At 43.7% G+C, this 15,266-nt stretch overlaps 1 protein-coding gene and 1 long non-coding RNA gene across 2 annotated transcripts in view; one reads left to right on the top strand and one right to left on the bottom strand.

Annotated features, from left to right (window-relative positions):
• GMPS (guanine monophosphate synthase) overlaps positions 1–6,665 on the bottom strand; it is a 72,152-nt gene extending 65,487 nt beyond the window's left edge. Inside the window, exon 1 of the mRNA XM_050965922.1 lies at positions 6,510–6,665. Coding sequence (XP_050821879.1) covers positions 6,510–6,536 — 27 coding nt within the window. The 5' untranslated portion in view covers positions 6,537–6,665. The remainder of the gene's footprint in view (positions 1–6,509) is intronic.
• Positions 6,666–6,748: 83 nt separating this feature from the next.
• On the top strand, positions 6,749–12,605 carry LOC127057293 (uncharacterized). Its single transcript, XR_007776038.1, has 3 exons — positions 6,749–7,430; positions 9,436–9,537; positions 11,633–12,605. It is a non-coding gene; the product is annotated as an uncharacterized LOC127057293 (long non-coding RNA).
• The last annotated feature ends 2,661 nt before the right edge of the window (positions 12,606–15,266 follow it).

The raw sequence follows: 15,266 nt of genomic DNA, 5'->3' as shown, positions 1-15,266 counted from the left end.
TCCCCTGTAAAGAGAGTAAGGAAAAGAAAAAAACTAAGACTTTCTATAGCCTATTTCAAGGTTGGAGTCTGTCACTTAATTTCTCCCATTAATAAGAACACCAGTGGAATTAAAGTGGTAACTGCATCTCTGATAAGAAGCAGCAGAGTCCTGTGGCAACTTATAGACTAACAGACGTATTGGAGCATGAGCTTTCATGGGTAAATACCCACTTCAACGGATGCATAAGCTTTCATGGGTGAATAACCCACTTCGTCGGATGCATCTGACGAAGTGGGTATTCAGCCATGAAAGCTCATGCTCCAAAACGTCTGTTAGTCTATAAGGTGCCACAGGACTCTTCGCTGCTTTTACAGATCCAGACTAACACAGCTACCCCTCTGATACTGTGATAAGAAACAGCTAGTAAGATGGTTTCTTAGTCTTGGGCCAGATAACTAAAGTTACATTATGTGTACATACTGTAGTGAGGCCGAGTGGCCTCCCTCCAAGCGGGAGAGCAAGGGTTCACTACACTCCCCTTGGTGGGTGGAGCCTAGCCTGCTCCGCCCTCCCCACCAGAAGTGCCAGAGCAGGGCCAGATGTATAAGAGGAAGGCCCTGCAGCCCAGCTGGGGTGGAATTCCCAGAGGAGAAGGATGCTCCTGCTGTATTCAGGAGAACCTACTCTGGCTGTCTGATAGCTGCAGAAGTGGGAGACCCCAACTACCGGCCACAGTGTACCCCCAAAGAGCCTGACAAGCCCTGAAAGTGAGAGGTACCAAGCCCTGGGGAGGCAGGAAGTGGCCCAGGGGCAGCCATGGAGCAGCCGGCTGCGGAGCCAGGTGTGGCTCAGTTGGCATGTTGCGGCTGGATCCCCGCTGACACAGGGGCAGCCAATCCTGCCTCTATCAGGACCCTGGGCTGGGACGCAATGGAGTAGGGTGGACCTGCTTCCCCTGCCACCCCACCCCGGGGTGTTCAACTCCCTACACTGTGCAGGGCAGCTCCGGCTCTGAAGGAGGAGGCTACCTTACCAGCTCTCTTATAGACTGTTGCCTTGCTGGCTGCCTGAGCCCCAACCAGGCTAAAGCCAGCTTTGAGACTGGCGTTTGCTGGCAGCCTGAGCCTCCTCAAGGTCAGGTCCAAATCAGCTCCATAGACTGTGATCGCCTTGCTGGCGGCCAGAGCCCCGCCCTGACCAAAGTCAACCCCCTTGTAGCTGGTGTTTAATTGCTAGCAGCTTGAGCCTCCTCAAGCCGAAGCTAAAGCCTGGCCATGACTATCTGGTGCACGGTCCTATTGTGGGGCTGGGAACTAGAGGACCTGGGGGCCTTGCTCTACCTCAGGAGGAGACAAGGACCCTAGACTGTTCTGCAGCTTTGTGCCTTGGCCAGACAAGCCCAAAGGCAACCTCAACAAGTGGCCTCCCTCCGAGAGGGAGAGCGAGGGTCCATTACACATACACACACAAATATATACACATACACCAGAATTTCCTTTCTTTATTGCATTTATAACTTAAAACTGTGGGTTTGTTAAACTGATTAATGAAAAAGTAGGGTTTATTTGGGGTTTTCTGAAAACACTCTCCTATTCTGTGTGTTAGCTCATTAATAATCCAGCAGTAATGAAGCAGAAAGAAAAAGTCTAATATAACCACTCTGGAAAAATGCTACTGTAGTCTTTTAAAAGAATCAGAGAATCAACTCTTATTTCTGAGGTCAATGAAGAGCCAATTGTTAAGAGCCAGTGGCCCCACAATTCATCCTTTAACAAATAACTGTCAAATTCCGAATAAGGTCAGATTGGGCCAACTATGACAATTACCCTCCTAAATCCTAAATTTAAACACCAGTACTATTTTAACTTCTTTTGACAGGACACAAAAATTACAAGAGAAAGAGGTTATTAAGAGTTCATACACCAACATACAGTGCAACAGAAAATGTTGAAGACAACAGCTGTTGCTAGAAGAAGATAGATCTCTCCTAAACTCCATGAGTTCTCAAAGATAATTACTAATAGCTTGGAGATCTCTTCAGCCAGTTCCTTAAATATTCTAGGATGTATTTATCAGGCCCTGTTGACCTGAAGATGTCTAACTTGACTAAGTAATTCTTAATTTGTTCTTTCCCTATTTTAGCCTTAGATCCTACACCATTTACACTGATGTTCACTATATTAGTCATCCAATCACTGCTAACCTTTTTTGTGAAACCTGAAACAAAAAAGGCATTTATTTAACACTGCCATTGCTGCATTTTCTGTTATTGTCTTTCCCTCCTCATTGAATAATGGGCCTACCCTGTCCTTGGTGTTCCTCTTACTTCTAATGTATTCATAAGATGTTTTCTTGTTACTCTCTATGTTCCTAGCTAGTTTAATCCTGTTTTTTACCTTGGTCTTTTCAATTCTGTCCCTACATGCTTCTGGGGTTTTTTTTATATTCATCCTTTGTCATGTGACCTATTTCCCACTTTTTGTATGACTCTTTTTGAGTTTCAGGTTGTTGAAGATCTCCTGCTTAAGCCAATGGTCTCTTACCATACTTCCTATTTTCCCCATGTGTTGGGATAGTTTGCTCTTGTGCCCTTACTAATGTCTCTTTAAAATCTACATTCTTAAATATGTTCCTGTAGTATTTCCATTTAATATATATTCAACAAAAAGAAATGCAGCTTTAGGCCCTTGACAGGTAATTCTGAATTAATTAAGCAACAGCACATTAGGTCTAATGGGGTGCAAATCCAAGTTAGTCTAACTCACATATTAATCCTAAATATGGCACCATGACAGCAATGGGACTGCATGTGTGTTTAAGTTAGGACAGAATCTTATTCATTGATTTACAGGTTGGCTAAAAATAAGAGTTCTCAAATAGAGATTAGATAAAGGAAGCTTTAGTTAATAAAACAGAACGTGTTGTAACTTTTACTCAGAACAGAAAAGCATAGGGAGGATGAAGAGGTATTACAGAGCAAAAATACAGCAAGACCTTTTCATTTCTCTTGGGATATTAAATATTTCTATTCAACTAAATTTAAGTCACAAGAGTTCACATTAAATACCATTTCATATGTGAAAAATGCCCAGTTATCTGTGACTATCAGCCAAATAAGCCCATTGCACTAATACAAAATAGTCATCTTATGACTTGAATTTGTTGGCAGTTTCACAGAGAAAAATCTAAGAATTCTGAATCTTAAGGCATTTAAAAGTTGAAATTCAAAATCAATATATTATAGCTACATTATCATCAGTTACAGCCCTGTGAAGTTTGATCTCCCTATCCAAACTGCCTTATATCAACTCTCTTGGCAGCCCTGAAACATTCTTTATTCTATTACATTTTTAAAAACTGACCACAATATTAATTAAACGAGCCTTGCAAAAAACATGAATTGCTACTTAAGTACATAAATATATCTAAAGATAAATTATAAATGTCTTATTCATCAACTTCTCTTAATTTCTGAATACTGTTCTAAAACCATAAATATACAAACACCCCCAACGCAGCGTTAAAAGTGTGTAATGTTGCAAAGACATTTTATACATACACAGTATATTGCAAGACTTCTATTAACCCAGTTTTAAGTTTGTGCAGCACTCAAGAACAAATCTGATTTTCTGAGTAGCTCAGACCAAAGAATTCATACTTGCATGCCTAAACTTTGACACCTGAATTTGTATTCAGGTGCACATATAAGTTGCCTGACTAATCACAGGTGCTAACACCCACAGCTCCCACTGAAATCAGGGGCTTAAACAAGCCAAAACTGAGTTTTGGATGATCTTTTTCAAGCTAGTGTAGGTTTTATTTTGGTTAAGAAAGCTATAAAAATGTACTTGGATTTTTACAAAGTACAATAGAAGAGCAATGATCCAATGTTTTTGTCACCGTTTAAAATCTTTTCAAAATATACATAAACGAAACAAACCCATCAGTTACCCCAGATCAAATCAAATAACCCAGCAACAACATTAATACAACAAATTAATCAACCTCACACTTACCTCCCTAGACCCAGGCCACCATTACCTAATCCCATGCTATAGTCATTTCCTCATAAACAAGGGTTAAAAGGTGGGCCTTGCATAGGGTGCCCAGATGTCCTGTTTTGGCTGGGACAGGCCTTAAAAAAGGCCTCCTTGGCAAAACTGGGCATTTGTCTCATTTGCTCTTGCCAAATGATCATCAGCCAGCAAGAGCAAACTGGACAAATGCCCAGTTTTGCCAAAAAACTGGGGTGTAACCCCTAGTGGTGGAATAGAGGAATGTGCGGGGGAGGGGAGCATGGCAACACCTTTTGGAGCTGTCTACAGCAGAAACTTTTGCTACTTTATCTATACTGGTATAAAGTGGCAAAAATACTCAAACCTAGCATGGACACAGTTACACCATAGCTTATCCTGGTTTGGAAACTAAAATAAATGTCCCAGTATAAAGTACCTTTATAATGGTGTACCTGTGTCAGCAAAAACTCACACCCTAACAAATACAGTTATACCCATAGAACGTAAGTATATAAATGTGAATCCATCAGTACAGTCAAAACCAAGTAAAATGCATTTTGACTTAAGCTCTCTTATGTGTATTACTTGAGTACATTAATTACTGTCTGTAGCACGCTAAACTGAATATTATTTATTGCCGAAGTGTGGTCCTGAATCATTAGAAAAGGCATTCCAATTGAGACTCACACTCCCACCCCATTACTGCAAATACATAAGCCCTGATCTCCAAAGAAATTAACAGGGCCTGCACAGGCATCTCTTACATGGATCTGGCTGCAGGACTGGGACCAAAATTTTTAAGGCATTATGGGATTCCTCAGGATAAAAGTCACTATATAAATAAAAGATATTAACAGAACTGTCTTGTTTTCTAGTTAAGACAAAATAAAGTTAAAAGATCAAAAAGAAGAAATAAGGTAACTTTAAATATATAGTGTTTGTGATAGTTCTAAAACACTTGGGGGAAAGAGTAAGATAATTGAAGGAGTTTAAAAATAAACTAGTTCAAAATAAAAAATGGTAAATTTGAAGTAAAGCGCCTCTGAACTGGAACTGAGCTATAATGAAGTCATTGTGAATCTCCTGCCCTATACATCCTCAAGGCCTATGAGTAATAAAAACAGCAGAGGAGCCAGGCACATGCAGCTCTTTACAGGCAGAGGTCTGCGGCAGTACTGTACAGAGGGCTCACAAGATCTGATAATTAATTCCAAATTCCTTCATAAAGATCATGGGCTATGAAATATCAGACACTTCCCCTCGCCATTAAGCCCCATGGATCACATACCATCCACTATATTCAATGTTTTCTGCTTTATTTCATAGATTTGTAGAGTTGAAGGCCAGAAGGGTCCAAGCATTTTAATCTGGCCTTCCACATGCCACTAAAATGCAACCAAGATACCCCTGTCCACAATCCAACAACATGTGCCTGACTAAAGCATAAATGCACTGCAAATGTAGGTTGGGCACCACCTACAAAAACTAGGAGAGCAAAGGGTTCCCTTCCCCCAGGAGCTAGTAGGAGTATTATTCAGTCTACTTGCTGTGCAAAGGGAACAGGAGCTTTTGGCTCAGAAAACGGGGGGGGGGAGACTTTTGTCCCCACTGTGGGGATTATCATTTGTACAAAGCTACTGAGCAGATACTGGGAAGGTTGGAGATGGGGAAACCTGTGCTCTTTTCTCCGTGGAGGATGGAGAAAGGAAAAGACCAGGACACTTGGGTGCCATGCCCTATGCAGCAATGGGGACCCATGCCTCAAGCCAGCAATACGGGGAAAGCACTGGAGGAAAGTGTGCTGTTTCCGCCATCCACTGAGTGGGGCACCCAGACTCCACCACACTCAGGCGGTGTGTGGGTGTGCAGCTGGCACCTTTACTGTTCTCACCCCAAATCCCTGGGCTGGCCAAGGGAAAGGCTCCACGGCTGCCCACTTGCGCGGCTTCCCCCAACCTACAACTAACACACTGGGGGCGCCAGTGTTTCTCCTCCCCTTTACCCCCGCCCTCATGGGGCACCTGTGGGGGCAAGCGGCAGCAGCGATAATGCAAAGCCCCGGCCGGGGAGCACATGGACGCTGCACAGGGAGGCCACAGCCAAATGTCCCCTCCGCTGCCCCCCTTCCCGCAGCGGTGCCGCTGCCTGCGCTCGAGGTTGCGAGCACCAGGCACGATGCCCCATCCCCCGCTGCCTGTAACATGTGCCCCGGGCGGCGCTTCCTCCCGCTGCAGGGAGTCCGGTCGGGGACTCACATCAGGGCGACAGCGAGCTCCCCGCGCAGGGGGCGGTCTCGCCGCGGGCGATCCTGGGCGGGAGAGGAGAAAGAGGGAGCCCAAGGACGGGCCTGGGCGCGGGGTCCCGGCTCCCACCACCCGAGCGCACAAAGCGCCCGGGAGGAGGCAGGCAGGCCCGGCGCGGGGAGTGTCCTGGGGCGAGCGGCCCGGGCTGTCGGGGGAAGGGGGCAGCGCGCGCGCTCGCTGGCTCCGGGGCTCCCGCCGCGGCACTGACCTTGGCGTCTCCATTGCACAGAGCCATGGAGCCGGCTGGGGACTGGCCGCCGCGCCGCACGGCCGGGGACGAGGAGACGGCGCCCGGAGCAGGGGGAGGCTGCCGAGGAGCAGCCGCCGAGATGAGCTAATCCTGCCCGTGTGCGCCTCCGCTCCCCCTCTCCCGCCACTGGGAGGAGCCGGGCCCGGCACCGCCCCGCTCCCTCCTCCTGCTGCCTCCGGAGGGGGCAGGCGAGGCAGCTGGTTCCGCTCCTGCGGCTGGGGGGACTGAAGGGGAGAAGCGCCGAGTCCTTGGTTCGGCCCAACGGCTGCAGGGGGACGTTAACGGCTGGTTTGGGTTTAGCGGAACGACGGGCTGGCCGCCAGCGGCCTGTGGCGGGGGCACAGCGCGGTCCCAGCCTCGCGGCGTTCCCGCTAGCTCGGGTCCTGGGAAGCGCCGCCCTGGCACCGTAGCCCCTCAGCCCTCGTCCCCCGTTTCCCTTGGCCCTTCCTCCTCCAGCCCGCCTGCCTTTCTAGGAGGGCGGCTCTAGCTTTTTTGCCGCCCCAAGCACGGCAGGCTCAGGCTGCCTTTGGCCGCGCGCCTGCGGGAGGTCCCCGGTCGCGGAATGCGCGGGCCGGCAGACCTCCCGCAGGCAAGCCACTCTCGCAGGGACCAGGCAGCCCCCCGGCTTGCCGCCCTAGGCCTCATTGCAGAGGTTTCCCTTGCCTCTCAGTGTGGCCCCACCATCTGGGCTGACTGGCTTCATGAAACCCTCACGCCTGACCTGTAACTCAGCCCCTCTGCGTCTGATGAACCCGGATGCATCTCGCACCAAGTGCAAGTGATGGAGGCGCCATCTCACCCCAGACCCCTCTTGAAAGCTCAAGTAAAGGCGCAGGGGCCTCTGTGCCCCCAACTTGGACAGACCTAACTTAACCAGAGGTGAGTTGCAAACCGAAGGAGACTGACCACTCTCTGGAGGCCTGTCTGCGCCGGCTTCCACGCACGGAACAGCTGCAGAGCTGAGCTTCCCTGCAAGCAGCCGGTAAATGCTCTGTTGTTGTGCTGCTGTTGCTGTATACAACTAGATAACTTACAGGTAGGAAAGGGAAAAGAAGAGAGAATAACGAAACTGGAAACTGTTAGGTCCTGAGCGTGGCTTTTAATGGACTGTCTACAATTGTCTAGGCTGAGTGGAAGAGCTTGAGAGCCGCCAGGGAAAGAAACGATCAGTTAAAACACATGTAAAAAGAGAAAAGTGAGGGGACATAGAATAAATAAAACCTCTTGTCCTGTTTAAACATTTCAAAAGACACGTCAAATGTTAAGGCTCTTCCCCCTGCAATCAGCAATATATAATGCCAGTGTACCAAATTTCAAGGTGCAAAAAAATATAGAAACTAATGTTGTTAGTCAATTTAACAAGCATAAGTATTCTATTTAAATATAAATTAGTTGGTGTGATGATATCTGTGTGATAACTTGCATTTATCATGGAACTTTGTGGGCTGAGTGTAGGTGAGAAATCAAAATACGTTTCCCCTGCTGCTATTTCTAACATTCCAGAACTCTGAGTAACTTCCAAGAGCTGCTGTTTTCCTCCAAAATCAACCTATCACAAAAATATTACCTCCTTTTCCCTTGGAAATAAAAATTTCACTCACAGTTCATGGTAAAGGATGGGCAATATTCAGTCCTGCAATGCTGATAGCTGCCCAGTATGGAATAGAAGAGCTCTATATACTTCGAAAGCATGTCTCTTTCACTAACAGAAGTTGGTCCAATAAAATATATTCTTTCACCCATCTTGTGTGTCTAATATCCGGGGCCAGCCTGGCTATAACAACACTGCAAACAGGTATGTCTCACACATTCTAGAACATGTGGTCTGATACCTTTCAACCTACGAGTTCTAAAAGCAGAAACGGAGATTCTCAACTAAATATCCCGAAAGAGCTTTTTATGAAAATTTTTTTGTTGAAAAATGATTTTTTGGAAGTTGCATTATGTGCTAAAAATGGTCAGCATTGTGAAAAGGGTTTTTTGTGTGAAAAATTGCTTTTTGATATTTTTCAAAGGTTAATTTTTACAAATGTTTTGAAAAATATTTTTAAATAGTCATAAAAACTTAAAAACAAATGGATGGCTCTATTTTAAACACTTTAAGATGAAAGGAACTTTGACTTATTTGGGGGGTGGGGAGGAGGGAATAACTTTTAATTTTTCAACCAGCTGTATTTCCAGCTTTCCAGTGGATATGCAGTACTTGTTCTAGCCCATTCAGGAACCAAGGCCCCAATCCTACAAATACTTAGGCACAAATTAGCCCTCACTGACTCCAGTAGGACTACTCAGGGCAGGAAAACTGTGCATAGTCAAAGTATTTGTAGAATCAGGGCCTTATTGTGTAATAATAATAATAATAATAATAATAGTAGAAAAACTACCTTAGGTTATTTATTTGCATTGTGGTACTACTTAGGAGTTGCATTCATGGTCCCAAGGCCCCCTTGTTGTAGATATAGTATGAACACTTTTTTGTGTAATGATGATATGCTGAATACGTAATGCGTTAAGGGTTTTATTGTCACTCATTTGGGATGACCTATATAACTCACCCTTTGCTTCACATCTTGTGAAAAATATAGCCATCCCTAACTCTTATAATGCTTTTATACCATAACATCTTATCCACTCCCTTTGCCTCCAGTATTATACATTAATGCTGCTGTTTCAGACTAGGCGTAATAGGCTCATTGGCTTCAGCCGCACTACTCACAATGCGTGAAGTTAAGCACATGCCTTTCAGCATTGGGGCCCACGTGTGGAGGCAAGAATTCTATTGTCCATGGACATCTAAGAAGTTCCTTAGACCACTATCATGTCTTATTGCTTAAGTAGTGCACTGACTAGCTGTTCATAAATTAAGATTTTTTTTCTATCTCAGGTTTTTCATGAAATTTACAGACTACTTGAGCTTTGCTGTCATAATTGATGATGCCATCAGAACCTCCTCAATGGAATTACATCAACATTGTGCATATTTGGGGTATATTGTTCTTTATATTAATAGTAGTCTGTTGCTAATAACATTTGTAATTAGTATGCATTCTATAATTTATTTACTAGTAAATGAATACATACTAATTACAAAGCCTATTAATTATAGATCCTAGCATTGTATGTGCTTTTGACTCTCTATTTCTAAATTTGCTAAATATTTTTATTTATTGATTTGATGCTTGAAAGGAACATACCTTTTTTTTTTTTTGTCTGTTTACATGTTCGATGTCATATTCTGAATTCAGGCTGTTTGTATGCCCCAAAAAATGTGGTGAAAGAGAACTGTAGGATGCAACAATTGTATCTCAATTCTAGCTCCCCCCAAAAACTTTAAAGTCAATTTTCTCAAGCCCCGCGCATTGAGGTCTGAACCAGAGTTGTGGAACAAAAGGTATTTCCACACATTGCACAGACACTGCAACTTCTGTGCACATTCAGCAATGTGGGTTACTTATGTTCCTTGCACAACTAATCTACATGGACAACTGTGTGAGTACTCCTGGGCTGCCCAAAGCTATGATAGAAATTTAATACAGGCAGTGTTGCCAATTCACACAATTTTATCTGTCTTCTGGTAGTTGGTGCCATTCTAAACTCTCCAGCTTCTGGAATAATTTGATTACATGAGAATCTCAGCATTCAATTAAAATAAATAAATACAAATCTAGCCCTCATAATTGTGAAGAATAGTTTGAAAACATGATCTATAGAGAAAAATATAAAGAATCCAAAAATATTGTTTTAAATCTAATGATTTTAAAGCCAATAGTTACATTTGACTCTGGCTTATGATTTTTGAACATGAGGTTGACATTACTATGTTAATTTGAGCCCATTTTGAGGGTAAAAGTAAAGAGGCAGACTTTGGTACTTTAATCAATAGACAATTTTTCTGGGAATCTCTTTATTAAATATCCTTTTAGAAAAGGACTTTCCCCAGTCATTTGTGTACCAGTGAAAGTTCTTATAATGAAAAATACTTGAGAAAATTAACTGGATCAAAATAGTTACTATTGTTACCTCTCTAAACATACTTAGAAATCTCATTGGAACTTTATCATACTAATTTTAAGAAAGAGAATCATGGTTACAAATCAGATTAGGCGGGGAAGCCATGAAACCTCAGGTTAAAGTATAAATTAGAATTAGCCTGCTTTTCTAACAATGCAAATAATGTCATAGATTCCAGTAAAGTTTTGTTATAAGGATCATAGTATAAGTTTATTTTACACTAAACATTTTAATCAGGTCACACCAGCCAAAAATATCTTTCAAGAAGTCCACAGAATTTAAAAATGGGAGAAGAACTGATCTCAAAGTAGCGGTAGTAATCAGAGAGAAATAAGAGAGAAAATGTGTTTGTGACAGTTCTATTAACATAACGGTATAAATAGAGACATACAGATAGAACAGCAGGACAGACCTGCTGACTCTAGTGTTAAAGTTGTTACTGGTTTTTACTTCTGTTACTGCTGCAGAGTGAACACTACTAAGCAAGGATGAGCTAGATTATATTCCTTACTGTTCATCATCAACAGAATTGTTTACTAAATTCCAGTAGGTTACTCTTTTTCATACTCAGGAAGGTGTTTAACACCATCCCAGAGGGAAGATTTAATTACTTTTAATCTTTAGAGATTGGGGGTAAAATCCTGGCCTCACTGAAATCAATTGGAGTTTTGCTATTGCCTTCATGGGGGCAGGATTTTACTGGTGTACTGATTAGAAGCCCGACCCTAGAGGTGCTTATTAGCTACAGCTCCCATTACTAGTTGCAGCAGCCCAGCACCTCTCGGGGGTCAGGCTACAGACCACATGACTAAGCCAGAGCAAAGCAAAGAGAACAAGACCTTTTCCGTGTTGTGCATACAAGCCATGTAGTTCCATCTTTTACTCACTAGAAGTGCCTAGTTGTCTTTTTTTTGTTTTCCTTGTATTCATTACATGGAGGTAATAAATCTTTTCCCTCAAGGACTCTCTTCAAGGAGTAAGTTATCTTTTATAATTTGCTGAAGTTTATTTTTTTCAAATGTTTCATGTTAAATATTTCTTTATTCTGATAATTTCCTTTATATTTAAAGTCCCTCCTGTTAGGGGCTCTGTGGGCTTTATGGGGACCAAAAGCCAGTTTTGCCTAGGAAGTTTGAAAAATGTGGAAGTTATCCCTACACATGAACCAACCCATGGGCACTGATAGCCTTGAAAATATAAGTAGATATAAAATTATCAAGAGGATTGATATCCACTTTAGATGTTCAAATCACAGCTTCGATTGACTTCAGTTGCAGAAGTGTTGAGCACTCACAGCTACCTGTCAGACCCAAGGGATATCAAGTTGGGCCCCCAGAAAATGAGGAGAACACAGTGTGACAGTCTCTATCCCTATGTTCACCCTTTTTACAAGACTATGATAAATTTTGTACAAAATGTACCTTGTGAGGTATCATTTGAAAACTCATAATTTGCTGATCATTATTGTCCTGGTGAAATGAGTAGCAACATTGTATGTAAAGTTATAAAATTCTACTGGCATGACATTGCTGAGATGTGTTCCAAGTTCAGAAAAGCAGGCACAAACCAGTTCAACAAAATCAAATGGACTGTCACCTGGTTAAGCATCCATTCTTTGGCAAGAAAAAGGGTGTGAGCAGGAAATCTATTTTTTGGCAAAGAAACAGCTGGAGGTTCCCATCACCACAGACTTGCTGTCTCCTGAACGTCAGCTGGCGATGATTTTCAAACTATACAAAAGGGAAACAGATGCTCCAAAAGTGCTGTCCCTTCATCTCTACTCATGGCATCCACAACACTTGAAGAACACAAGAAGCATAATTGGACTGGGGAGGGATCCTGGCAGAAGGAATTCAGCTATTAAGAGTGCTCAAACATGGTGAGAGAGACTTTTGCTTTGAAATCACTTAGCTTGTTAAGTTAGGTGTTAGTTGTTTTACCTTTTATTTCTTTTGAAACCAATTCTGACATTTTTCATTACTTGTAATCACTTAAAATCTATCTTTCTGTAGTTAATAAACTTGTTTCTTTGTTTTATCTAAATCAGTGTGCTTTGATAGAATTTCCCAAACACTTCAATTTGAGATAACAGGATTTGTGCATGTTATTAATAAAATGACAGACTTTATATGAGCTTGTATTGTCCAGGAGAGGGCTGGGCAGTACAAGATGCACATTTCTGGGGGAAAGCCTGTGGCTGGGAATTTGTTGGTGTTGCTCTGCAACGTAGTACAAGAGTGGTTGGTCATAGCACTCATAAAGTATAGCTGGAAATAATTTACATGATGGAGGCTGAGTGTGAGCTGACCAAGAGTGATAACTCTCTCAGCGAACCAATGCAAAAGGCACTCCAGATTGGAGAACTGAGGGGACACAGCTATTCAACAGTCCAGATTGCATCCTGGGAAATGTCACACACATTTAGCAAGCCACCGTCATATTTTGACTTAAATAACTTGCCTACCTTCACATAGGAACTCTGTGGCAAAGTCAGGGATGGAATCTAGTTCTCCAGAGTAGCAGTCTAAGACCATACTTTCTCTTCCATCAATCCTCTGCCACATTTATTACATACATGCCTTCCAACTTCTGCAACAAATAAGACAGTGATCTTACAGACAACAGTCTCTTGCTGCACACAACCTTGCTCCAGTCCTAGAGCAGGTACATCCCATCCACTAAAGGAGACGGGTCCTATGCAAAAAATTGTATGTGATCATAGAATTAAAGAGCATGTCCTAATGCACACACAAGACAACCTTAATTCTGGCATTTCCTAGCTTTTGAGTAAGAAATGCTCTGTGTAAGCTCAGAAGCTTGTCTCTGACCTACAGAAATTGGCCCAATAAAAGATATTACCCACCTTGTCTCTCTAATAACCTTAATATTCTTTTAATATAGCCTTGTGTGTAATTTTCTAGGCTTTTAACAAAGAAAGTTAAAAAAACAAATTCTATCATGGCATCACAGTGCCACCTACAAAGTTATCAGCAAGGTTGGAATGATTAGATCAGGAGTCTCAAACGTGGCCTGTGGAGTTATTTGCTGTGGCCCGCCAAGTTCCCCCCAGCCCCCTGCATTACTTCTTGTGGCTGCCAAGCTCCACTCACCTGCTGCCCAATCTCCTCTGCAGCGCACCGCATCACAGCTCCTCTGCCTACCTCCAGGCACTTCCCACTGCCAAACAGCTGTTTGACGGCACTTAGCGCTTTCCAGGAGAGAAAGGACAGCTGCATGCGGGGAGTTGCATGCTCTGGGGAGGAGGCAGAGAAGAGGCAGGGCAGGGCAGGGGTGGGGATTTGGGGAAGGGGTTGGAATGAGGGTAGGGAAGGTGGGAAGGGGCAGGGGCAGGGCCTCATGGAAGGAGTGAGTGGGGGCAAGGCCAGGAGCAGCGTGGGGGGGTTGTTAGTGGGCCAATGTACTAGTCCTCATGTGGCCCTTGTGGTCATTTGAATTTGAGATCCCTGGTTTAGACCTCTGCCAGTTGAGCTAGAGGAAGAACTGACAGCAATAGTAGGATATCATCAACTATGTCAGGGGTGGTGAATCTGTCACTCCAGAGCCACATGCAGCTCTTCAGAAGTTAATATGCGGCTCCTTGTATAGGCACTGACTCCGGGGCTGCAGCTACAGGTGCCAATTTTCCAGTGTGCCAGGGGGTGCTCACTGCTGAATCCCTGGCTCTGCCAGAGGACCTGCCCCACTCCATGCCTTCCCGTGCCCTCCCTTGAGCTTGCCATGCCCTTGGTCATCCCCCTCCCTCCCAGAGCCTCCTGCATGCCACAAAACTGCTGATTGGGAGGTGTGGGGAGGGAGGGAGGGGCAGGTGCTGATTGATGGGGCTACTGGTGGGCGGGAGGTGGGGGAAGCGCTGATGGGGGGCTGCTGGCATATTACTCTTTAGTGCCCCTTCAAAATATAACTTATCTTATTTAAAGTTTCAGCTGAAATAATAGAAATGAAACATGGTTACTTGGGTACCAGATGCAATAAATAATTGGCTATATAAGAAACTCTTGTTTTAGCTAAGGTCTTATAAATGGCAATGACTGGGTATAAAAAACTAAACTGTTAAAGGGTTCATTCTAACACCTGCCTGACTAATCAATTGGCTCTACATTGGGTCTAAGCACCCCTGATTTAGCCTGTTTGTAAGTCTCTTGATCAAATACTTATATAAGTTTTGTTGCTGTTTGGATGTAATAAATTGCTTATTATTTAGGCCTTTTAGACATGTTTATATCAACTACTCAGACATTAAGGTAAGAAGGGACTTTCATAATGATCTTGTCTGGCCTCCTGCACATTGCAGGCTACAGAACCTCACCCACTCATTCCTGAAATAGACCCAGAAATTCTGGCTAAGTTACTGAAGTCCTCAAATCATAGTTTAAATACTTCAAGTTACAAAGAATTCACCATTTACACTAGTTTAAAAATGCAAGTGACCCATGTCCCAGGGCAAAGAGGAAGGCGAAAAACCCGCAGGGTCTCTGCCAGTCTGACCCAGGGGAAAATTCCTTCCTGACCCCAAACATGGCAATCAGTTAGACCCTGAGCATGTGGGCAAGACCCTCCAGGCAGATACCTGGGAAAGAATTCTCTGTAGGAACTAGGAGCCTCCCCATCTCGTGTCTTGTCTCCAACCATTGAGGATTTTTGCGCTGGCAACTGCCAATCGGCCACATGTCATCATAGGTAGGC

Source organism: Gopherus flavomarginatus, chromosome 8 (genome assembly GCF_025201925.1).
Source record: "Gopherus flavomarginatus isolate rGopFla2 chromosome 8, rGopFla2.mat.asm, whole genome shotgun sequence".
Taxonomy (NCBI): Eukaryota; Metazoa; Chordata; order Testudines; family Testudinidae; genus Gopherus; species Gopherus flavomarginatus.
This window is presented reverse-complemented; position numbering and strand designations above follow the sequence as displayed.